Source organism: Enoplosus armatus, chromosome 12 (genome assembly GCF_043641665.1).
Source record: "Enoplosus armatus isolate fEnoArm2 chromosome 12, fEnoArm2.hap1, whole genome shotgun sequence".
In the NCBI taxonomy this organism is placed as follows: Eukaryota; Metazoa; Chordata; class Actinopteri; order Centrarchiformes; family Enoplosidae; genus Enoplosus; species Enoplosus armatus.
This window is the reverse complement of record NC_092191.1, coordinates 20,775,610-20,801,216: the sequence shown is the minus strand read 5'-3', so window position 1 is coordinate 20,801,216 and position 25,607 is coordinate 20,775,610. Positions and strand designations below refer to the sequence as shown.

The 25,607-nt window shown below is 43.5% G+C and overlaps 1 protein-coding gene across 1 annotated transcript; it reads left to right on the top strand.

Moving 5' to 3' along the window:
• The first annotated feature begins 1,428 nt into the window (after positions 1–1,428).
• On the top strand, positions 1,429–24,094 carry xpo1b (exportin 1 (CRM1 homolog, yeast) b). Its single transcript, XM_070915570.1, has 25 exons — positions 1,429–1,712; positions 3,298–3,429; positions 3,707–3,808; positions 7,826–7,898; positions 9,410–9,471; positions 10,443–10,487; positions 12,375–12,556; positions 13,645–13,693; positions 13,812–13,931; positions 14,166–14,294; positions 14,386–14,544; positions 14,702–14,899; positions 15,417–15,555; positions 16,351–16,532; positions 16,843–16,999; positions 17,128–17,291; positions 17,400–17,534; positions 17,656–17,839; positions 19,206–19,312; positions 19,767–19,961; positions 20,613–20,781; positions 21,104–21,238; positions 21,372–21,531; positions 21,628–21,724; positions 22,606–24,094. Exons 2-25 carry the CDS (start codon positions 3,304–3,306, stop codon positions 22,750–22,752), a joined length of 3,216 nt encoding a protein of 1,071 aa, XP_070771671.1. The 5' UTR covers positions 1,429–1,712; positions 3,298–3,303; the 3' UTR covers positions 22,753–24,094.
• Positions 24,095–25,607: the final 1,513 nt, after the last annotated feature.

The following is a 25,607-nucleotide window of genomic DNA, read 5'->3' as shown; positions in this document are numbered from 1 at the left end:
GCAATCAGAAATGCACTTGCAATGCAATGCACTATGACATGCATTGTGGGTATAACAGCATATGCCACGAGCCGACTAATCATAATGCACTCCTTGCAATGATCAATGTGCAACTCTGACACAACGCAACTGAGGTACTACCAGGTCTTGTTGCAATTACACAACATAATTCATCAACTGGTGCATCAGAAACGTGAAAGGACAAAAAGACACTTGTTTCCCTATCCAAAATCAAACAGAACACACACACACACACACACACAAACAAAAACAGAAATTAGGTGACTTTGCATTTCAGCACCGGACTACTTCAAATGACATAAATGGTCTGTGCATGTCCCTATGGCTCGCCGAGACATAAAGAAATGAATGGCAGACAGTGTTGCTGGGTAAAGACTCAGACGCCCTTCGAAAAATCCTCCCCGAATGACTTTACTGGGTTGTGTACTGTCTCCACTACACACCAAATCCAGTATTTTTCCATCAAGTAGCGCGCTGGACCACGTGACCACAAAGGAGGAGAGAGAAAAAAAAAAAAAAAAAAAAACGCTGTCATGTTTGCATCCTCAATTGACAGCGGTGCTCACCGAATATGGCTCTCAATTAGCACACACAAAAAAAACTCCCCCACAGACAGAGCCCCTACGTTTCTTGCCTCTGCTGACACTGACACTATAGAATTATAAAGTCCGCCGTCCACTTTAGCTCTGTTGCCCATTCGGGGAAACAAATTCTCTCCTCCAGGTCGTTTTTCTAACCCCGTGCGTTCATGATCATGTAACCACTCCCACTCGTGGCTGGTGGAAAATTACCAGCTTACAAGCAACAGGCAAATGAATGGTACTTGCGGTTTCTCACACCATTCAACCCCAAAAGTGTACCTGCATGAGGCAGCCACTGTCCTTTCGGGCTATGCGACGTTTTAAAGTAGTAGAACCTTCATAACGAGTCTTTAAGTGGGTAAAGTCATCAAATGGCATTAGTTTCACGCCTCGTATTGTGCGCGCGTGCAGTCACGCTGTGCTGCGTTGACATTAATGAAGGTAATATGTAACTTGGCCCTCGGGAGCAGCAATAAACAGTGGTCGCTTACTTATTCGCTATTCTGATAAGCGGAGTCATGTACAAGTCCACTCTGCATGGGAGTCTGCCCTCTTTTTCTTTCCGGGCGGAGTAGTCGCGTGGGCGCTTGAGCGAATTGAAACAAACTGACAGGTCAACCGTTCAATAGGACGCCAACTAGGAAGTCTCCGCCAAAGCCGCGGCCAATCGCGACGCGGTGTGGGCGTAGCCCCAGTCCAAACTTTACGCGGCGCCATCGGCTGAAAACTAAACCGAGATGGAATCTCCCAGTCTGAACCGGTTTCAACCGGTTGCGAGTTAGTTGCTTGAGAGAGGAGGCGCAGGCACACAACCTCTACACCGCCCCGCTGGAAAATTATTAGAGTAACGAATTAATTAGTCAATCAAGGTTTACTTTGTTTCGTAAAATGTATCGGAGTGACAAATTGCTGGGTTTGCCGTGATAGTAGTTTTGGAATCCACATCAGTGGTTCTTACCAGCCAGACATCACTCACTACTGGAGCTGGAGATAGTCAACGCTGCAGAAATAGGAAATCTTTTCTAATCAACAGTGATACTGAAGTACTCACTATATCTTGTAGCTTCTTTGGCAAACGCCACTCTTTTCAGTCAGAGCCTTGGACTTTAGGTAGGTAACTGGGGTGAAGTGCAAACCTTCCATGCTGTGATTAACGTGTCTTGGCTTTACCTGTACAGGGAATAAAATGCATTTTGGGTAGGATATTAAGTTGTGTTATCTTACGGTATACGTAGCCTGTCGTAGTGCTCCCGAAAATACACGCTAAGTCAGAATGCAATAGCATCAGTGGGATAACCAAATAGCCTTCGACTGCCCGCTAGCTAGCATTTACCACTTTAAAAGGATTAGCAAACGTCGGCTGTCAGATAAAGTGCTGTAACTTAACCTAACTAAATGCATAACTAACCGAGGCTGCATCAAGCAACGTTACGTGCGACACTGCAGATGAATAAGTAACCAAACGCTGTATGATTAAATCCGTGCCTCTCCCACCACAGCAGCATCACTCGTGTGCGTGATGTGAGCGGATGTCAAGTTGATGTTGCTAGGTACTTAGCGGTGGCCAATGTTAACTTTATCTCTGCGTATTGTAAAGCGCCTGGAAATGCCAGTCTTCCTGGAGCGCAACACGAAGTGTCAACTTCCCCTAACAGCGTTGTCAAATGATACAGCGAGTAAAAGTCATGTATGGGCGCCCCCCGTCCCTGGTATCCTTGGTGGGAGTGGTTGTAGTCAGCAGCGAAGGACCACACGTGAACTGCTTGTGCGACACACAGCTAACATCTAGCTAGGAATATAGCGTAAAGGCTAGCTAATGTTAGCATTCTGTGTGGAGTGCGCTGGTGCAGCGTGCGCGCTGTTTACATGAGCCACATTGCAGGCAATGCTAGCAACTGTCAACACAGTTGTAAGCCGCATTCATTATTCAGTTTATTTAACCACGGCTGCCTGCTACTTGGGTTGCGGTGGGTGTTCGGAGGAGTGAGCTCCGTCACTTGCAGATGTAAACAACGTGACGTCGCCGAGTACATCCGGCACGTGGCTCCGTTAACCTTCTTAATATGGTCGCAGAGAGAAGCGCTTAACTAGTAGAACAGAGCAGGCAGCATGCACCGACTTATTTCTATGTTTAAATCTGTTGTTAAGTTGTTTGTTTAAACCAGCGGGAAAATGTCATTGACTTTGGGTTTTACGAATGGTGTACTCAAGCGTTTACAAATCAATACTAGCCTACTTTTGTAAAGATAGTGTGTTAAAAGCCCTCCTATCACCAACGAAATGAAGGCTACCTGAGGTTTTGAGACATTTTTTACATTAACAGCCTAGTTTTGCCAGCCACTGGGTGAGATAATTAAGTTAATTTGTCTTTGCTGCTGTGAGTCCCTGCTTGCAAGTCCTGCCTCCTGGGGTAGACCAGTGCACTGTGTCCAAAATGTTTCAGCCAAATTGCATTTTTCCAAACTCAGTCCAACTGAAGAACTGACAAAGCTCTCCTCTCCTTTTGTATGCTGTTTGAACAGTGACAGGCTTGTGACACCATGTGCTTAAAATGACCGCTCACTGGGGGGTCTGGGGGATTTTTGTTTCGTGGTCAGCTGTTTGGAATTGTTTCTAAACACACCGTTCACATGACTTTGCCTGTTGAATGTGTTCTGTGCACTCATGACCCCTCCCTCCGCTGTCCTTGTTGCAGAGCTCTATGCCAGCAATTATGACAATGTTAGCAGACCATGCAGCACAGCAGCTGCTGGACTTCAACCAGAAACTGGATATCAACCTGCTGGATAATGTGGTGAACTGTCTATATCATGGGGTGGGACCACAGGTACGTTGTGAAGCACATACAAATGCTTTATAAGCTATCTGACACAAAGCCTGTTGTGTGTGTGTGTGTGTGTGTGTATTTGTATTTGTGTGTGTGCATTGTATATGAATTCTTCTTTTCCTGTAAAATAAATCTTCCTAGGAGTAACAGATTGTTGATGGTTACAGCATGGACAAGTCTAGAAATTATTGTTGTCCTGGTTTCTGAAATGCATTTGCCAGTCTCCCCATGGCACCTCTGTGTTAAATCTAAAGTGTCATTCATATTTGTATTGCAGCAAAGAATGGCACAAGAAGTGTTGACACACTTAAAAGAGCACCCGGATGCCTGGACGAGAGTGGACACCATCCTCGAGTTCTCCCAGAACATGAACACCAAAGTAAGCGAGCTCCAGTCCAGAAAACATTGGTGGAAAGACACTTGCTTGTGCCTTGAGGAAGTGTATGCTATCACAAATACAATATATATAAAAGATGCTATTTGGTGGATCTTTTTGTTAAAAGCAGCTTTATTTACAATGAGTGCACATGGACCCAGCCGAAGTTAAATACGTAGTCCAGGCAGTATTTGCACTATGCCCTAACTCTTGAGCTATGCAGGACCTCTGTCCTGCTGATAAAATTAATTCTGTTTGATCTGAACCTACCAGATAAACAATTGACTTAGCCTGTAAACTCCTGGTGGGAATACAATGCTAAATAAGCCTTTTAAGATTCTGCCCTGTTGTGCCTGAATGCGAATGAGCCCCTGCTATTTTACACCATCTTTCTTAATCATATCTATCCTGTCGGCTATATTTATTTTGGTACCAGTTTGGTTTGTTAATCTTGAGTCAGCAGCAATGCTGGTCTCTCCCAGGAATGCATATTTGAAGCAATTTTCTTGAGTAATCATCAAGAAAACTTTGTTTGGATATTTAGCATGGGCACAATCTAGTAAAATTAGGTAGTTATTTAATTGAATCATAAATTTATTAGTATAAGTATATTTTTGAGACATAAATTAGACAAAAGTAAAGCAGTTGCTCCTGCTTAGCTTGTCATTCAATAAATCAATTAGATGAGACTAAAAATGTGGGGCAAGTTCAACCCATGTTTGTATCCGTGAAAAGCGCTATAGCTGATGAATGACAATGTCTCCCAGAAAAATAGAATGGGCTGCTCCAATCCCCTTCCTAGGTGGATATATGGGCATCTCTGCATGGCCAGTAACTTCTTGTTGATAGAGGATTTGGTGCATCAGTTTTGCAAGAGATGATGAGCTGATGTTTAAAAAAACATTTGCCATCACAGTAAATTGCTCAGATAAAGAGCTGCAGGCATTAGCGTTTAGTTTGAGTGAACTAGCACTGCAACACCTTTTTTACCCTGCAGTTTCCTGTTCTATAAAACCACTGGTGCTGTGCCCACAGCGTGGACTCACACAAACGTTTCAGCATATGTCCATCTGATAAAAACATTCACACAGATGTAAACAATATCCAATATTGTCATTTGGTATGTTCTTGATTTTACAAATTCATAAGCGTAATAAATTGGTTATTGATGAATCATTAACATCCCTAGCTCCTTTCGTATGTTATTTAAAGTTCTCAGATTTGGTTTGTTCCTTACAATATGTCTACAGATAAGTGTACATTGTGCCCCTCCTGTGCATTGATACAGCTGATAAAGCAAACTGCCTGTGAGTAGTGAACTCAGTGATTCAGTCTTTAGATGCATTCAAGGATTCACAATTGTATTAACAAAAGAAAATTGAACCACTGATGTGGATTTATTAGAAAATAAAAATTAATATCCAGTAAGGAAAATGTACTAAGTATGAAATAAAGTACAACATATCCACGACTTCCTCAATGTACACAACGTGACATTTGCCTTTTCCTTTTTTGCTTGCCTGTAAGATTGCTTTTAACACTGCATTCCTTACTAATGTCTAAGTTGATGTATCAACAGTACTTTTTCTAGTTTCACATTTGTAATTTGCCAAAAAAAAAAGGGACATTAGAGGAAACGAGGGAACAAAAGGTAAACACCTCTTGAATTCTGCATTTCTCTTGCTTCATTAGTTTAAAAAGTGCATAATTTCAAAGCACTTTGAGCATTTGGCTTTTTCTTAGTAACTACAGTTATACAATTATACAATTATGATGAGTGAAAAAAAAAATGTAATGAATTCAAGCTGTGACTATTTGATATTAATCACAATGTTCCATTATGTTTATGGCTTGTAATAGGAAGAAAAGGGGTGTGTCATCCTGTGCATCATGACACAGCTAGGCTTTGACGGCAGGCCTCCACAAGGTCTACCCTTTTTTAAATTCCCTTTGACTGAATTCTGTTCATCCGTTTCTATTGCATCTGTTTCATTGGACAGAGGGAGGGTGCAGGCTGCAGTCAGTAGGATCCATTGTAGAGAGGCAATCTGTTGATGACTTAATTTCACCTGTAGGGATCATGGCTCTGTTCCCGCCCCACCCTTCTCTCCTTTTTACAGTGCATCCTCTTCCTCATCTCCCCTCTGTTCCCCTCAGTTCTTCAGCCAAGGCCCTTTTGAATAATGTGCTTTTGTCAGCTAAAAAGTTGCAAAGCATCTGGTAGTTTTACTGCTGATAATTTCTCTCTTCTTACCTCTTGTGGTGGTTTGTGCAAAGCGTGGCAGTTAAAGGTGAAACAAAACAGGCCAGATATGTGTGCAGCACCCCAGGTGTCAGTGCTGTACAGCCAGTGTGCCTGTAAGGAGATTTCACCTTTAATCTTCCTGCATCCATTGTCTGTAGCACATTGTTAATCCTGCTTTAATAACATCCTATACTACATGTCATTCATTATTTTTTGGTATTGTTCTACTCTTAAATCGGTGATCCCTACAGTTGAAACTGTCAGTTGAAGTAACACTAGATCAAAACCTAATAAATAAAATGTTTTTTTTTCGTTTTTTTTTCTCCTTCATGCTTCACTATTAAGTAATCAGAAATTATTGCAGGGCATAACCTGTGGTTGGTCTTGCTGTTCCTTATGACACACCAGTTAAAGGGGTCGGATTTAGGCTTACCTTAGACTTGAACCGTAATCTATATTTTAGTGTTTGTGAAAATTGACTCACATGGTATAGGGTTGGGTATCGATGAGATTTTATTGGTTCGGATCATCAATTCTGAAGTTTCCATGCATGCTGTTTGAGTGATAAAAGAAACCAAATGACCACCTTTTATTTTTCAACAGATTTTAGGCTTTCTTTTATTTGGACATTTTATTTGTTAGTTGATTCTGGGGCATTATGACTACAACTGGGGACGTTTGAAAATGCTGCATTCTTAGTGGGCGTTCAGACCAAAAACAGCCATGTGCTAAAAAAAAATGCAAGGGACTGCATTGGTGGGGGCGTGTTGCTTCAGGTACCCGTGAGACCATAAAATACGATCCAGGCGGTCCAGTTTGAATAACAGAGCCATGAGTCTGAAGGCTTATCAGACTGCACAGTGGTTTATAATGTTATGAGGGAGGATTTGACTGCTCTGGAAAGTTATCACGTCGGCAACCATTTTAGTTTTGGTAGTGATGATCTTTAGAAACAAGGCATTCATATTATAAACTATCTACAAGGAACTTGTGCGCTTAAACACAGTCGATTGACACCGCAGCACCTTGATTCCACCGTGGTTCCACTCAAATAAATGAGGGGGGCTGCATTGTTTTCATGCAGGGCTAAAGTTGGTCTAACTGCAGCCTTATACCATGCTGAAGTAACTGCTTCATCATGATACACACTCTTATTCTGAACTGTGATTACATTAAATGGAGCCACACTCTTGAGCTCAAGCCACACTCTTACTCGCGCGCAACTGGTGAGATAGAAGGAAGCACAGTAGGTTCAAACTATGCTTTCAGGAAGAGAAATTGGATGTAGCATGTTTCTCAACAAATTCACATTAAAATTCAAAAACCAGTTCTCGATGCCCAACCCTACGCAGTTGTCTGTAGCCTCGGTAAAAGAACATCTAACACAGACCTTGTTATGTCTTCTAGACCATTAGACTCACCCTCGGAGCAATCAGAGCCAAAGCTGGTTAATGGATTGTCGTATTTTTCTGCTGTCTTTTGCTGTCTGGTGTGATGCTGGGAGAAACAGCAGGACTTCTGCAGTGTTCCAGCTTAATGCTGCTTATAGAGAGTTTAAAAAAAAAATTAAAAGAAAACTACAAGTGAATGTTGTGCATACTACAAAATCTGCATGAAAGATGTGGTTCAGTCCAATCACAGTTTAGAAATGCAAGTTATTACAGGCGGATCCACTTCATACTGTTTTTGGTTCGTATTGAAGTTACACAATGCTTGTTGTTGAGTGTCATCATGGTAGCTTCATCCTAATGCTTCTCCCTCCTTGCATGTTACAGTACTATGCTCTTCAGATTCTGGAAACGGTTATCAAAACAAGATGGAAGATTCTTCCCAGGAATCAGTGCGAAGGTAAACCCTAACTTTGTGGTACAATTCGCCAACCAAATGTTTGAATTCTGTCAGTGTTAGTGCCTTTTTTAAATGTTGTGACGTGCGGTTGCCAAGTTGAGGAGTGTTCCCCCACTAAGCATGCTGGTTTGTTTTCTGCTCGACTGGCTCGCACTGGCCGCTGCGAGCCAGGCTGGATTCTGCTCTGTAGCAGTTGTTTTAGAGAGAAAACAACCAAAACACAGCAGCACTGATTTTAGAGCTTTGTGAAGAAGCAGAGGGACTTCAGTTAAAGTTATTACTGCGCTTGCATACATTGCTTTAACATGTTAAAGCCCGCATGTGTAGAATTTTTATGTGACAGTATCTTTTAAATTAGTGTACATATGCTTTTGTTTGTAGGAAAATAAGACATTCCTAGTATTTCTTTCAGCCCGTCCATCATCTTGTCCCCGTAGGCAAAACAGGGACAGGCTATTAGCATGGATTAATCCCTGTCTCAATATCTTATTTTTGAAACTACCGCTAGTTACCAAAGTCAGAGAGCTTCAAATCTTGCACATCTTTAATTAGATGGCGAACATTATAGGAAGTTGTTTACCATTCTACTTTTTTAAAGATAAGATCATGAGTTGGAGCATCAAAGGCTACTATGTCTAGCAGTATATCAGTATAGTCATTTTATATGGTGTTTTGTATTTATATATAGTTTAACTGTCGCCTAATTGCCAATTCTACTTTAACTTATACCCAAATTTTAAGTAAAAAAAAAAAAATATATATATGTATTGTTCGGGGACCTATCGCAAAATACATTTTTGATTTAGATTTTTTTTAAGAATCTGAAAACAGAGTGGGATGAAAATTGTCTTAAAAGATTTTGGTTTGAGCAAAAAGCGATGAAATACTTAACAATCATGTGCAAATCAGCTGATTCTGCCTCCCTCCATTCTTCTATAATTTTGCTCAAAATTCATCTTTTTCATTGACCTAAGACTTCCCTACTTCTGACCGTAGATGCCTGAATTTTGTTCAAGTGGCAAACCCAGTGCAGGGCGACCGGCAAGTATGTCTTTTCCCCCCTTGTGTCAGAGTATTGCCTTGTTTTCGGCTCCGCTCACTACACCTCAGCACATCATTTTCAGAATGGAGTACAGATGCAGTCTAGAAACTAATGCGAGGGAGCTGAAAACACATTTTTGAAGATGCTCTGCTCACATTGACAATCTTGACTGTCTCTAAAAACACCTGGGGAAATGTAACTTCCACTGAACTGACCAAAACCTTTAGCCTTATAGAAGTTCAGTGGTAGCTGCAGCCCACGGCCATGTGTTTACCAACTGGCTTTGCAAGAGTATGTAAATGGAGGACCACACCTTAAGCACAAATGTACTGGGATCAGATTGGCAGATTCAGCTAGTTATGAGAGTAACGTGCTCCAGGCAACTCGTCATGTCAGGATGTGTTTAGATTGACACATTTTATCGGCGCACGCTAACAGCGTTCCTCTGACATCTTTGTGTGTTTGCCAGGTATAAAAAAGTATGTTGTTGGTCTCATTATCAAGACGTCATCAGATGCATCAAATGTGGAGGTGAGTAAACTGTGAATTTAAATGAAACCTGAATTACATTACATCACATACACAACTGTATGGGCGCATTAGTGTAGGTACTTCATACCATGCAAGTTGACAAAACAATGCCAACGGCCGAGCTGCACGTAGCTCAAATTATTCTGCTGAAATGTTCGGGTAACGTTCAAGCTCTGTTCCAAAATTGGATTGGCCTAAAAAAAGATAGCAACATTTTGGCATTGAAGGCCATATTTGCAAATCCGAGTGAATCTCATTTAGTTTTCTCTTTTTTGCGTTTGTTAGATCCGAGCAGCAGTTAAACGGTCAGTTCTCAGAGCAGACATGAGTAATGCCGGTAACCATAGTGCTGCGTCGTCCAGACCAAAGATGGTGACTTCAGCTGCTTTTGAAAGTGTTTTCAGCCAAACTTGACTGCTCGAACAACCAGTGGGGAGTTGTTAAGATTGTGTGTAACCTACACCGACAGCAACTCTTCATGCCTTCTCTTTCGGAGAACCATCCAAAAGTTATCCAAAACGGCACTCTTTTATTCTAGAATCAAATTTGAATTCAGCTTGAAAAGAGCACACTTTGCTGCCGTGTGACAGAGTATTGTATTAGTGTAACGTCATCACTTACTTAACTGAAGGCTATAATTGTATGTAAAGTTTATGTTCAAATGTAATTAACCAGTCCCAAAGCATGACAAAATGTAACATCATGGATTTACCCTGATTCTTCCAAAATATGAAAACTGAACGTTTAACTTGTAATTATGTTGTTGTCCTTTTTTAGTCATACCACCCTTAACTGTCTCACCGTTTGATTTGTGACCTAACCGTTCATTTAGTTATTTCTGTCATATTATTTCCAAAGTGTTTTGCCATGTTCCAAATTAAATGTTTAACGGTGTGATGAAATGGCAGAAGGCTTGTGTTTCGGTGTGTGACTTGCACTCACTTACCCCTTGTTTTCTTTTTACCGTTTAGAAAGAAAAGGTGTACATTGGGAAGCTGAACATGATCCTTGTTCAGGTAAGCCTTCAATACTAATGACAAGTCAAAGAGTCTCGTTACCAAATTGAACCATTTTCAAAACTACTTTTAGAACCATATACCAGCTATTTTTGTAGCTCGACTCCTCTGTTGCTGCTGTTGGTGCATTTCCTTTTTTTTTCTCTTCAAACTGCCATCTTTTTGTTAACAATGTGCTCTTGCATTGTTATAGCCCGTTTGCTTTAAATATTACATGTGAAAAACCTGGCGCGTACACAGTGCCTCAGCCTGTGTGTGCGTAAAAGCCTGACAGTGTTGCGTTTATGTCACCTTTAGAGAATCTGACAATTGAGGAACAGCAAACTTTAATGCGAGATACCAAAATCACAGTATTAGTTAAAGCACGGGTCGATATGGCTTCTGGCAGAGGCTTCCTGCCTTATTTAGGCCAACGACCTAGGTATTGGGTTTTCCTAACCCCCATTACTCTTGAACTGTATGTGAAGTTTAAAATTAAAGAGTTTTTGTTTTGTGGGCAGGAGGGGGGTAAGGATGCATCAAGCCAGTATGCATTTTATTGTTTTGTTTTTTTTAATTGATCAGTGTTGTCTATATGCCCATGATTGTAAGCCATCATTGTGGACACCCCAGCTGTTAGACACACCTCATTGTGCTCTGTTGAAACACTGGAATGTTTTCCCAACCCCACAGTGTTGCATGTGAGTGAATTGTGGAGAGGCACAAAGAAGTGGCAGCAAACAGTTTCAATGAAGTTATCCACATTGACAGCAAGAGAGTACACCGGAGCAGGAAACTCTCCTCTAGCCGGCTACTCGCATCCTACTCAAAAAGCCACTGAGTGCTGAGGCACTTATTGATACAGAGTTGAGTGCACTATGTACAAGAGCATAATATACAAAAGAATAGTCTCACTACTTCCTCAAAGCTCCCATCAGTTTTTGTAGTGATACTTTTTAACCTGAAGATGTCACTCTTAATTAGTCTATCTGACTCCAAAACTGCCCATGTCAGTTAAGTCCCCGATTCCTCATTAAAATTGTATATTAATTCTGCTTGAATGTCTCGGGCAAGGTAGCCGGTGTTTTCTAAATTGTCCCCGTGGCCTCATGATTGAAAAGTGGATCGTGTTGAGAAGAGAGGAAAGCTGCAGGAGAAGCAGTGTATCTGTTTGTATGGAAACATAAGGATACAAGATCTCTGGTCATTATCTGAAATGACACAGAACAACATATTATGTAACAAATAGCGTCAGGGATAATTGTACCCGTACTTCAGGAAAACGCTGCATCCTGTAAACGCTGTGCTGTAGAAATGAGCTGTCCACTGCCCCGTGCTGTCTGGTCACCGAGATGTATATCAGAAAGGCCATGAGACTGGCAAGTTGGACCGTAATGACTTACTGGTGTCCACATTCATGACTTTTGCGCGTGCGTTTGATGTATATTCGCGTGAGGGAGACAGAGACTGGCTCTCTGGCTACATGGGTGACTTTGCATTAATGCCAGTGAGAATGAGTCACTGCCTGCGTCAGCTGAGCTAACATTGTTTTGGCCTTCAGGGACTGTGGAGCTCCAGATTCCAGAAGTGGCTGTGTTTAAAATGTTTGTGCACATGTATGTTGTATTTGTAGTAGTGTGTGTGGGGGGGGGGGGTTGCGTCTGTCACGCGACTTCATGAACACAATTTTACACTCGGACTGTTTTACTACTGTGTGATCTCGTTTCCTCCAAAGCAGAAACAGGGGCACATGCTTGACTTGAGATTTAAAGGAGGGATTGTTATTTTTAGCAGGAGTCACAGATTCATCCCCTCAGTTTTGTTTTTTTTCTTTCGTTTTCAGATCACATGTTCTTCTCAGTGGAAAATGTCACTAACGCCAATATATGTGCCTGTGTGTGTCTGCAGATCCTGAAGCAGGAGTGGCCCAAGCACTGGCCCACCTTCATCAGTGACATCGTGGGGGCTAGTCGTACCAGCGAGAGCCTCTGTCAGAACAACATGGTCATTCTCAAGCTGCTCAGCGAGGAGGTCTTTGACTTCTCCAGTGGCCAGATGACCCAGGTCAAGGCCAAGCACCTAAAAGACAGGTCAGCATGCTGCGTCTTTATAAATCTCTGGAAGCACAATCGCGTCAATTGTAGAAAGAAAATTGTTTTAATCTACGCTGGGGTCTATGTATCGGAGTGCACCACCAAAATCTCACAATTGACTGCCTGCAGAGTGTGTTTCAAAGTCAAAAGATAGATTTTGTGTGTAATATCACATTACAGTCAGGACTCCTACACTAATTACAGCATTTGCAAAGCATTTGTCTGTCACGGTCCACATGAAATATGATCTCTCTTGGCATTTGAAAATATTGCGCCACTAATCCAATGATGTAACGCTGTGATCTTGCTGTTGACACTTTTATTATCAACCAAACTACAGTTGACAAGTCAATGAGTATTGTAACAAGTCTTATGCAATTGATTTGCAATTTCAATGTGGCCTTAATTACAGGCAGTTGTGATCTCTCTATACTATTGCCTGCACATACAGTATAAATGAGCTATTCAGATGCTCTGTTCGGCTGCCCAGTGTAGGAATCTTTGATATAAACAGTTTGAGGCAGGATGTCAAAAATGAATGAGCTTGATTTTCCCTCATATCCATGGACAATTGTCGCTTGTCAAGCACGCCTTGGATATCCTGCTTCTATGCGGTTTGAATCTACATGCATTGGCAAATGTCTGCAGAGAATAAGATAATTTCTCTTTGTCTGTCCGTAGTTGTTGATTTTAGGCAAGTCTCCTGTATAGCTGAAGCATTCTCACACCTGAATACACACTGTTGCATTCAAGACGACATTCTTCCGTGATACAGGAGAGTTTTCCCGCTGCGTTTTATTGCGGGGAGAAAAAAAATCCACCTTGAGTGAAGTAATGACCACCTGCGCTATCCTCCTCAGAGGATCAACCGCAAAGTAAATTGATCAGAAGAAATGCGTCAAGACCCGTCAGATTGTGGTGACACGTGTTCTACATAAAGCATCAAGATGAAGTTAATTTCAACCTTTACATTTAAATGTCAGTATGATCGAAAGATCGTCTCCGTTTCTCTCAAATGCAGGAAGGTGTCTGAAATGTGTTCGATGCGTACAGTATGTTCCATAATGTCTCTTCTTTTCTTTCAGCATGTGCAATGAATTCTCCCAGATATTCCAGCTCTGCCAGTTTGTTATGGTACGCAAATCCGCATCTCTTACTTTTTTAGCTTTTTAGTTGCACAATCTTCTATCATCAGTTACACATCAGTGTTTGTCCTTCAGCTGTTTGTCATCTCGTTGGTTGCACCTTTTAGGAAAATTCCCAGAACGCCCCGCTGGTCCACGCCACTCTGGAGACCCTCCTACGCTTTCTCAACTGGATTCCTCTGGGATACATCTTTGAAACCAAACTGATCAGCACATTGGTGTATAAGGTGTGTACACAGACGCACACGATGTCTCGTAACAAGTTGACTTGAATTGTAAGACTCGACTGAGACAGAATGAATTGTTTGCTAAACACATCCTCCCACATGGATTTGTTAACCGCGTTAAAGGAAGGCATATGCCAAGCAAGCTTAAATATACTGAAAGTAATTGCTCCTGTTACACACACACACAAACTGTTCACCAGAATAGTCTTTAACATCTGTTTCAACTGTTTTCAGTTCTTGAATGTGCCCATGTTTCGCAATGTGACACTGAAGTGTCTCACAGAGATTGCCGGTGTGAGCGTCAGCCAGTACGAGGAGCAGTTTGTCACACTCTTCACCCTGACCATGTGTCAGCTCAAACAGGTGCGTTCAGTGGCCGGGTAAGACGGAAGCTCACGTTCCCATTTCTTATTGTAAAGATGCTGACGAAGATTTTTCCATGTGCTCCGTGTAGATGCTGCCTCTGAACACCAACATTCGGCTGGCCTACTCCAACGGGAAAGATGACGAGCAGAACTTCATCCAGAACCTCAGTCTGTTCCTCTGTACTTTCCTTAAAGAGCACGGGCAGCTCATTGAGAAGCGGCTCAACCTCCGAGAAACGTTAATGGAGGTAAGAGAAAATACTGTCAGTCCAGTGGTATAATAACAAAGATGGGGGGGGGGGGGGGGGGGGTATTGGAGAATAAACAAATAAGTCCATCCAACAAAAGGTGTCTCGTGTAGACAACTGCATCCATGGTCTAATTGTTCCCTCGATCCTCTTTCAGGCCCTCCACTACATGCTGCTGGTGTCAGAAGTGGAGGAGACGGAGATCTTCAAAATTTGCCTGGAGTACTGGAACCACTTGGCTGCCGAGCTCTACAGAGAGAGTCCCTTCTCTACGTCCACGTCCCCTCTGCTCTCTGGCAACCAGCACTTTGACGTGCCGCCACGCAGGCAGCTCTATCTGCCTGTACTCTCCAAGGTACAAAATACACTTTGTAGGGCATTTAAGTTCACGGCTTTATTGAGGATTTAACGCCCCCGTTGCCTCGGTTGGCATTGTCCCTTTCTTACCCTTGATGACATCGGCATACACATTGTTGTAATATGATGCAATATGATGAATGAATGCAATATCGGGATGTCAACAACATGGCCGTAAGCTGACAAACCCAACATCAAATATTTAGAGTACGCGCAGTTGTAGTTGAATTTATGAATGCGGCGATCCTTTTGAGAAATATTTCATACGATTTCGAGATGGCACCAGAGTTTTGTGTTTAGGGGTGCAGAACTGTTTCAGAGTCTTAGTTCGCAGTCATACTAGAATCTGCTGGCACTGGTCAAGCAACAGGTGGCTGCCAAACTGCTGCCAGAAGAGTTGTTAGTTACGACGTTACTGAAAATCAGCAGCTAGTAAAGTTAAGTAACAGCATGAGCAGTGAGGCCGCTCTTTGATGGGTGTACGTGCTGTGACAGGTGTTTATCTCTTGTGACAGGTGCGTCTGCTGATGGTGAGTCGGATGGCCAAGCCGGAGGAGGTATTGGTGGTGGAGAATGACCAGGGAGAGGTGGTCAGGGAGTTCATGAAGGACACAGATTCCATCAACCTCTACAAGAACATGAGGGAAACCCTCGGTATGACTTAGTAATAAGGGCATCCAAGTCCACGTCCACTTCCACTTCCATTATCTTTAGTCTACTTGTTCTTGTCTTAAAAATGCAGATTTGAACCACAAATAGTCATGTGATGTCTGTATAGCTTCTAATTTCTACATCCACCCAGTAATGTTTTCGTTGATAGTGTAGCTTTTCTGCATACTTTCTGGTCACAAAACATTTGGTCAGTTTTACTCAGCACTACTATAACATCCTAAATATTGTAGGATAATGGGTCGGCACGGTGGCTCAGTGGTTAGCACTGGCTGGGGCCTTTCTGTGTGGAGTTTGCATGTTCTCCCCCTGTCTGCGTGGGTTTCCTCCATTTGCTCCCATTTTCTCCCACAGTCCAAAGACATGCAGGTTAGATCGATGGGAAACTCATAGATCAGCAGTCTGTTCAGGGTGTGTCCTCTGGGATAGACTCCAGCCCCCCTGTGACCCTGAACAAGAGAAGCTGTTTAGGAAATGGTTGGATGGAGGTAAAGCTTTGATGCTTGTACTCTTTACTATTGGCTGCCTGTAACATTGGCATCTAAAATCAAATGATTATACTGATTATACTGACTCCTGGGTCTTAAAACAACAGCTGTAAAGCACCAGCTGCTGGTAAAATTGGGTTTTGATGGACGTATTGATCAGTGTCTTTTACCACACTGGCAAAACATTTCATGTTCACATTTTGTCCTTGTTCACTGCACAGAGATGTGGTTCCATCATACACCGTACACTTACTGATAATGCGAACCTGCTTTGTGCTCGGCCCTCCTGCAGTGTACCTGACTCACCTGGACTATGCGGACACAGAGCGCATAATGACAGAGAAGCTTCACAACCAGGTGAATGGCACTGAATGGTCCTGGAAGAACCTCAACACGTTGTGCTGGGCCATTGGATCCATCAGCGGGGCTATGCACGAGGAGGACGAGAAGAGGTTCCTGGTCACTGTCATCAAGGTATGGAAGAAAAAAAAAAGCACCAACCGACACACTCATTGTTGTAGTACTTAAATTTAAACAGCTCGGTCAGTCCATGTGTAAACAGTCAAATTACTGACTTCCAAAAAGGCTCAAATATTATAATTCATATTCAAACATTTAAAGCTGCTGTTTTTCAGTAATGGATTGCAGTTGAACAGTCCCTCTCTGGTCGGGCCACGTGATGTTTGATACCACATTGTCATTAACGAGCCGTTGCGTGGAACACTGAACACTGAGCCCAGGTTACGCGTCCGCAATTGTGGGAAAAACCTTGTGTTTGTCTCAGGATCTGCTGGGTCTGTGCGAGCAGAAGAGAGGGAAGGACAACAAGGCCATCATAGCCTCCAACATCATGTACATCGTTGGCCAGTATCCGCGCTTTCTCAGAGCCCACTGGAAGTTCCTCAAAACTGTGGTCAACAAGCTCTTTGAGTTCATGCACGGTGAGAGACGAGGGTGTTTGAACGCATGGTGTTTTGTAGAGTGTAACGCATTTGTTTAAACGTGTCGACTCCATAAATATCACATTTTGAAATGATGTCAATCACCCTCCACGTCCCTTCTTCATCAGAGACGCATGATGGTGTTCAGGACATGGCCTGTGACACCTTCATCAAGATCGCCCAGAAGTGCCGACGCCACTTTATCCAGGTGCAGGTGGGAGAGGTGATGCCGTTCATCGACGAGATCCTCAACAACATCAACACCATCATCTGTGACCTTCAGCCTCAGCAGGTCAGCAAATGGATGCCGACGGGCATTTTTAACCTCCTCTAGAGATGCATCACACAGTTTCGCCCCAATCAAGTTAGCGTGCTGACAGGTTGTCCCGTTTGTGTCCAGGTGCACACGTTCTATGAGGCTGTAGGTTATATGATCGGCGCCCAGACAGATCAGGCTGTTCAAGAGCACCTTATAGAAAAATACATGCTGCTGCCCAATCAGGTGTGGGACAGCATCATCCAGCAGGCCACCAAGGTAAGAGACCAATGTACTACCACAAACAGTGTTATCCACTATACCAGTCTGTATGTCTACGACAGACAAACAGTGCGTTAATCTATAATCCGCTCCATCCCTCCCTTGCCGTTTCCCTCAGAACGTGGACATCTTGAAGGACCCGGAGACGGTGAAGCAGCTGGGCAGCATCCTGAAGACCAACGTCAGAGCCTGCAAGGCCGTGGGACACCCCTTCGTCATCCAGCTGGGACGGATTTACCTTGACATGCTCAACGTCTACAAGTGCCTCAGCGAGAACATCTCCGCTGCCATTCAGACAAACGGTAAGGGAGGTGGGTGTTAGAGATCGCAACAGCTGACCGACATGTCTGCAGATTCACCCACGCTGTCACACAAGACCGTTTGAGTAGCTGGTAACCTGAAAGATTGAGATCCAAAGCCCATGTTAATGGCTGAACACTGCTTAGGCCTAACCTAATGTGTTGGCTTGTCTATGTCGTGCCTCGCATTTGTGGAGGACTTGTTTGGGTGTTTGAACCTGTGTGCAGGTCTGTACACTGTATAAGCCGAGTCGCTTCATTGTTGTTACGGCATGCAGTCCTTTGTGTAATTCCAGCATGGCCTCAGTGTGTTGCCAGGTTTGAAAAACACCCAAATGCATTCAATACCGCGCGTTAATACTTTATGTTGAAAGTGAGCGGAGCTTGATCTTTCATTTCCAAACTCTTAACACAAACTATAATTTTGCATTTCCTTTATTATAGCCTTCACTTGTGTACTACTGTGCAGTGGCATTTTAGTATGTTGTCATTCAGTAGTGGCATTTTGTTTGTAGGCCAATCCCTTTTCTTTTGGTGACTCACATCTGTGAGTCTTTCTGCGCGTAAATGGGAGGAGAGGCGCAGTATGAGGTCTGTCAGTAATGAATGGGTTTTTGCACTTGCGTTGGCCGATGATTCAGAGCAGGGACGAAATGTCGATCCGCGCAGGTGGAAGGAATCCTGTATCAAAAGCTTAACCGAACCTTTTTGAGGATAATGCGTTGGCCAGCTTGACTGTGATCCATCTTTTCCTAGAACGAGACGCAAAGTATCAAGTTGACAAGATACTTTTCAAAAGAAAGGAAAGTAAGTCATTTGACTGTGATTGAAGCCAGGCTCACTACAGCTGATAATGCGTCCTTACCTGCAGGGATGGGTGATATGGATAAAATCTTCTATTGAGTTATATGTAATGTCAGTTGCGCTGGTGCTCTCTGTTGTGGAAATTCAATTGAGAAGCCATCTATAGATAAAGTAAGACGGAAATGTCTATTTTGGGATAAACCAGTGAATTAAATACGTGATGACAAATCAAGAAAAGTCGTCACATTGGTGCAGAAATTCTGCAACTCGAATGTTGCCACAAAGCAGTCCTGCATCATTGCCTACAGTGGCAGTATTATAGGAAGAGCTAGAGTACCTTGGTGTCTATCATCTCACTGCTTGACCAAGCATGTTCTGGGGAGCAATTTAACGTTTACTAAACTATAACGAAGCAAACGAGAGGAAACCCTGATCCTTTACTGAGCAACCAGTCAGCATTTATCTGACGCACAGGTCTGCAAATCCTCACAGTGTTGTCGTTAGAAGTGCGAGGACATTCTCTTCGTGCAGTACCGTCAGTATGCGTCTCCTCTTTGTGTCGCAGGTGAGATGGTGACGAAACAGCCCTTGATCCGGAGCATGAGAACAGTGAAACGGGAGACGCTGAAACTGATCTCAGGCTGGGTCAGCCGATCAAACGACCCGCAGATGGTGAGAAATCATTCTGAAATGTGCAGGCACATCACTGCTGGGGGAGGAGAACCTAATATTTCTGAGGCCTTGTGAAACAACAGCCCGATCTTGGTGTGATGAACATGATATATTTTTTACTGTTGTGTTTCCTCCGGAGATACTACACACTGTGGCAATCAATGAAACGGCTGACAGTAGAAAACAAGTAGAACTAATCCAGTTGGTATTTTTAGATCAAACACCAAGATTTCAGCCGTTTCTGCCCTCAGCTGTGTTTTTAACTGCATAACAATAAATATTCATAGTGTGTCAAGAGTTTCTAGACGTGTGCAAAAATTATAGCTGCACCTTTTGTAATGTACCTGTCTAAACTGAGCCTTACTTGAATGTCTTGAAAGGTGGACGCTCCTGTTTCTCCTTCCTCTGTTGTTGGCGTGTTGGTCCCCCGCTGATCCCTCCTGTTGTTTTCCAGGTAGGAGAGAACTTTGTTCCGCCGCTGCTGGACGCCGTCCTCATCGACTACCAGCGCAACGTCCCCGCTGCCCGCGAGCCCGAGGTCCTCAGCACCATGGCAACCATCGTCAACAAGCTGGGGGGGCACATCACCAGCGAGATACCCCAGATCTTTGACGCCGTCTTTGAGTGCACCCTGAACATGATCAACAAGGTCAGGCACAACGATCGGCTGGGCACAGTTTGTAATCCGACATTTCGGATGCAATGATCCGATCAAAAGCAGATGCACGCTGGCTTACCGTGTGATCTGTGGGGTTTTCTAAACGTGATGTAGACAGTGGTCATAAGTGATCTTTCACTGCTTCAGTGACATCTAAACCCTTCCAGAACAGCAGGGGGTTGAGCACCTCGGTCATCAAGAAAACATTTGAATTAGCAGGTTTCATTTGCGCATAGATGAGCAATCTATGTCATGTGGCCTTCACAGCAGTCTGTTAATCGCAGTGCTGCATTGAACTGATTTATATTTGTGCCTTTTTGTTAGTGGAAAACCACCATCTTATAATGCATACTAGTAGTCTCAAAGTAAAGGCCAGTTTCTCCATATAGTTTATTTCATTGGCAGTTGCAGTCCAGTCATTCTTGGTTGGAGGTTTTGCCCGCAGCTGTTTCCAGTCATGGCTTTCAAGTTCCGGAAAACCTGATCAGAGGATCTGTGATATTTGTATGAACCGCCTGTGAAAAACTGTTGCATGCGAAATAAGTTGCCGGTGAAAAGTGTCACTCACGTTTCTCAGCTGCTTGTTGGTTCAAAACAAACTCTTACTATTTAAACAACTTGTCTTTTGTGTTATTCTGCCAGAACTTCGAGGAGTATCCAGAGCACCGGACCCACTTCTTCTACTTACTCCAAGCTGTGAACTCTCACTGCTTCCCTGCATTCCTTGCCATCCCCCCGGCCCAGTTCAAACTGGTGCTGGACTCCATCATCTGGGCCTTCAAACACACCATGAGGAACGTGGCTGATACTGGTAAGGCTGCTGACACACACACAAGCGCACTTTACTATATTTAATGATGATCAAATTGAGCAGCAACGCCTAGGGCATGAATACTAAATGATGTAAAACAATCTGGGTGCTGTGCGTTCTCATGTCATGAGGACGGGGTGTCACAGGCGGGGGAGAATTAGCAGAAACACTGACACCGTGATACTTCACCTCGGGCTCAGATTCACCTGTCAGATCATGCTAGAACACACATCACGCACAGTATAATGTTCCTTTTGTGAGGACGTTTGAGCTGAACAATGCGTGGGAAGCTGAAGTCGTACTTCTGTTTCTGCGCACCCAGGTCTGCAGATCCTGTACACGCTGCTGCAGAACGTGGCCCAGGAGGAAGCCGCCGCTCAGAGCTTCTATCAGACGTACTTCTGCGATATCCTCCAACACATCTTCTCTGTGGTCACCGACACGTCACACACTGCTGGTGAGTTTACGCGCACGCACAAGCGAGCTGCGGGGGACACCCGAGGGGGAAAGAGAGAGAGGACGTGTTTAAAGATAAATAAAAAGTTTCTGTAGCAAAAGGGTGTGTGTTGGTGTGTGTGTGTGTCCCGCAGGCCTGACGATGCATGCGTCCATCCTGGCCTACATGTTCAACCTGGTGGAGGAGGGGAAGATCACTACAGTGCTGAACCCTGCCAGCCCCACCAACAACCAGGTGTTCATCCAAGAATACGTGGCCAACCTGCTCAAGACGGCCTTCCCTCACCTACAAGAGTGAGTATGAACACACACACACACAATCTGTGTTGCAGTAAAACACACATTTGTTTATCATCGCTGTGGTTGTGTGTGCCCTTTTGTTTGTGTCAGTGCTCAGGTGAAGGTGTTTGTGACCGGGCTGTTCAGCTTAAACCAGGACATTCCTGCCTTCAAGGAGCACCTGAGGGACTTCCTGGTCCAGATAAAGGTGAGCTTGTCCACGTGCACAAGTCATGTACAACGCTCTACTCATTTGGATACTGTTGGTGTTGGGATTTTATTGTTGTTTTTTCACCATTGTTTGGCATAAATACAGCACAAAGTAGCACAAGCAAGACACACACAAATGTTATATTGACTTAATTGAATGTAAAGCGTTTGAATCCATGTGCGTTTGTTTGCTGATAAAGCTGTGAACTAAACTGAACAAGGCCCTGCGTAGCCCCAGGCTTTGCCGCTCGTCTGTCTCTTCACACAGAGGTTATCAGGGACTACATAGTTAGCCGCCACATAGTTAGCTGCTTAGCTGTAGTTTCCAGAAATAACATTTCCCTGCGCGGCCAGGTTGTCCTTTTTAAGTATAAGGGAGCTTTGTGTCTGCTGTGCCAGCCTACTCTTATTGTGAAACAGTGTATGATCGCGACACAGCGATGTGTGAAGTCACCACAGCACGTGCTCAGTGGCTCCTGTCTACTCATTGGTCCAGCTTTGGTGGTTATTTACCAGACTATAGTCTTAAAGATTAAAGATAAAATTGTTGTCAGCGTCAGGGCAGAAATGATGAGTTTGTTGACAATAATGTGATTTGTTTTCCAATTATTTTGCTAATCAGTTCATTCTTGGCCATTTATTGAGCAGAAATGCTAATCAAATCATTGTAAATGAAATAGATTTGCGCTTTGGACAGAAGTTCTGACATGTTTTAGACTAAAATTAACAGCGAAATGAATTGATAATGACAATTAATCAGTAGCTGCAGCCCCAGTCTGGATCCTGCAGGATAAGTGGATATATAGGAAATGGATGGATGGAGGTGCAGTCCGGCTTTTTTGAGACCCTGCAGCTGACTGCAGTGTTTTCCTTGTCCAGGAGTTTGCAGGCGAGGACACCTCAGACCTGTTCCTGGAGGAGAGGGAGGCGTCGCTTCGTCAGGCCCAGGAGGAGAAACACAAGATCCAGATGTCGGTCCCGGGCATCCTCAACCCCCACGAGATTCCCGAGGAGATGTGTGACTGAGCCCCAGCTCAACCAAACTGTACAGTACTCCAAACAAACAAACAAACAAACAAATAAACCCTAACCACAGCAACCACAACAAAACCCAAGAGAGGCACTTGAGTGTGGAGAGAGGCCGCTCCCCCTCTGCAGAGCGGGCCGTCCCATTGGATGTTTGTTGACCAAAACAATGCCAACAATATGTACATGATTACCGCGTCACCCTGTGGCCCTTTTTACATAATCTGCGTTTTCTATGGAGACTTTTTGTGTAATATCTTTCCAGAACTGTTAATCTAAGCTTATGTTTTGTCGGTCTCTGGCCCACCCCAAGACCTGCATGATGAGGTTATAACGATTAGGACACCTTAACCATCTTGTTTTTGTTCTGTCCCACCCCCCCATGTTCTCTATTTCCCAGTTCTTCCCTTTCCCCATATATTTGTTTATATATAAATATATTATATATACAGTCTGAGCAGGGTTTTTGTGGGGGAAAAAAAAAAACGGCATATCTGTCAAGTCGGCATAGAGGCTTCTAGACCTGTGGTGTGACAGACAGCAAGTGGTCTATAAGGGGCGCACGCACCGCTTGTTTGGTGCCCCACGGCATTGTGGGAGAATGTGAATCTAACGGATAATGAATGAAGGTCGAGAGATGCTGCTTCTTGTATCAGCATCTGTTGCTCATGAGTTCTGCTTCTCCTAAAAACAAACACGTTGGCGGCAGGAGGTTGGTGTTTTCTTTTAGGGAAATCAAAACGGAATATGTGCATATCATCCCAATTGTATAGCATCTTTAATACCATGGGAACATTTTTTTTTTTCCTTTTATTCTATTGTTTCTTTTTGTTGTGGGTGTGTGCGCGTGTGTGCTGTCGCCTAGTCGACATCAGCGTTTTGTTTTCCTCTAAGAGGATTGTTGCTCATTTGTGAGCCTTCATTAATGGGATGTTTTAAGGAAGTGGCGGAGGTATTTATGGGTTCTTAGTTGGTTGCATCTTTATAACAACTCCTGTTTAACTCAGATGGCTTTGAAGATTTTGAATTGTACTAATTTAGATTGTTTACCATGCAGTAGTGCTTCACGACACTACCTTTAGAGCAAAATGAAAAAAAAATAAAATAAAACTGGGTTTACATTTAATTTTGTATTTTTGCATTTTTCATTTGTACCTGTTTTGAGTTCTGTCCAAATAAACAAAAGGCTTTTTGTCCACAGAGCAAATGAATTGCCAACGAGTTTAATTAGGAAAAGAATGTATAAATCCAAATAAGTACCCAATCTCTTATGGCAAATTTCCCTTCTCAAGGTGTTACATTTGTTGTGAACTTTTTGAACTGATTAAAATTGAGAATTTTATAACCCTGCCTTTGCTCGGATTTCTTCATTCCACAACAGAGACCAATTTGACAGGAATTGATGTCATTTTTTTTAAACCGACGAAAAGTCCCCCCTCCCCTCAAAAAGATGTTTTGCTTGTTGTTACTTCACTGTGATGTTAATGATGTAATGTGACTATAGTCAAAGATTATTTTGTAGAAAACACACATCAGAGACAAAGTATTATCCCAAACGGAGTACTTTTTATGTCTTACAAAGTCTTTAAAAGGGGCTTTAACCAAGACAACAGAAACGCAACATAATATAGAGTTTGGACTAGTTCTTTACTGTCCTATTAAAGTTTGCTGTACATCTGGATTTGCCTCCTCTGACAGACGTCAGTAAAATAACATTACCGAGCCACCAAGGAGGGGTTTAAATGTAGTAAATGGAATATTAGTTCTTACCAAACTGTCATTAAGAATTGAACATTTTAGCCATCTTCTGTAGAGCCCTATACTGTTTAAAAATTCTTCTTTTATGTCTGCGTACTTCAAATGATACCATCTGCAGGTCAACAATAACTCCATTTAGCAGCGTGTCATTCCCAACATAAAATCTAACTTCAACCATGTGAAGTGGTCCTCTGTAGTGTCATCTCTTTAGGTATCGACTGGGAAATGTATCCTCCCGAGCCCAAACCCACCAACATAAATCCTAAAAGGAAAGGTAGATGGTGATGGACACCATCTGTCACACACACACACTGCGGCATCCGGCCGTTTCCTCTCAGACATCTCAGGCCCAAGGTTGGTTGCTGTGTAAGCTGACCCAGCCGCTAATCCCTGTTAACATACTGGTATTACAGTAAAGGTCACAATTGACGCCCCCGCCGCTGGACGTCGAAACACTCATCTGGCGCAATGCTGACAACCTTCGGGTCTGATGCAACCAGAGAGGAAGCTGTGGGAGACTCTCACTATGAGGCGGACAGCTCTGCGTGAACTTAACTGTACTTTGGTTCATTTCTGTGGGTGTTTTAATCAAAACCTGGACCGTGGCCACTTGTTGGGGCTGCAGATCCTCACCTCTAATGTCCCGACACCCCTGTAGAGGAAGGCTTTTGCTGATGTCACACAGTTTCATTCTTGCACGGCTTGCAGCCTTTGGCGGAGTCAGCATCTCCTTCCTCTGGTGTATTACCGCTTCATATGTTTGCTTTGACGCTTTCATATCTGACCATCTCTCTGGGACCATAATTGAGTCCGGCTGTAACTAAACCCCCCCCCCCCCCCCTCCCCTCCCTCCCTGACCCAGATCCAGAGATCTTCAGCCATTCTCGGCATCCGCTGTCGAGGAGAAGAGGGAACAGCTGGGGTAACCCCCGCCCATCTACCACCTATGCCTGCTTTAAGCCCTCTTATGCCCTGCTCTGTGTCTGCGCGGTGGGCCGGCAGGGTTATTAATACCCCTGTGAGAAAGTTAGACAGGAAGAGCCAGGTTAGCACACCCACCGGTCGGTACTTCTCAAACAGAGAAGGTGGCTGACCCT

What these genes read in the sequence shown, in the direction of transcription:
- xpo1b (XM_070915570.1), top strand. Translation starts at nt 3,304, where the DNA reads ATGCCAGCAATTATGACAATGTTAGCAGACCATGCAGCACAGCAGCTG. An exon ending in ATCTGCCTGTACTCTCCAAG is followed by an intron (nt 14,900 to 15,416) that starts GTACAAAATACA and finishes CTCTTGTGACAG; the next exon opens with GTGCGTCTGCTGATGGTGAG. An exon ending in TCCTGGTCACTGTCATCAAG is followed by an intron (nt 16,533 to 16,842) that starts GTATGGAAGAAA and finishes TGTTTGTCTCAG; the next exon opens with GATCTGCTGGGTCTGTGCGA.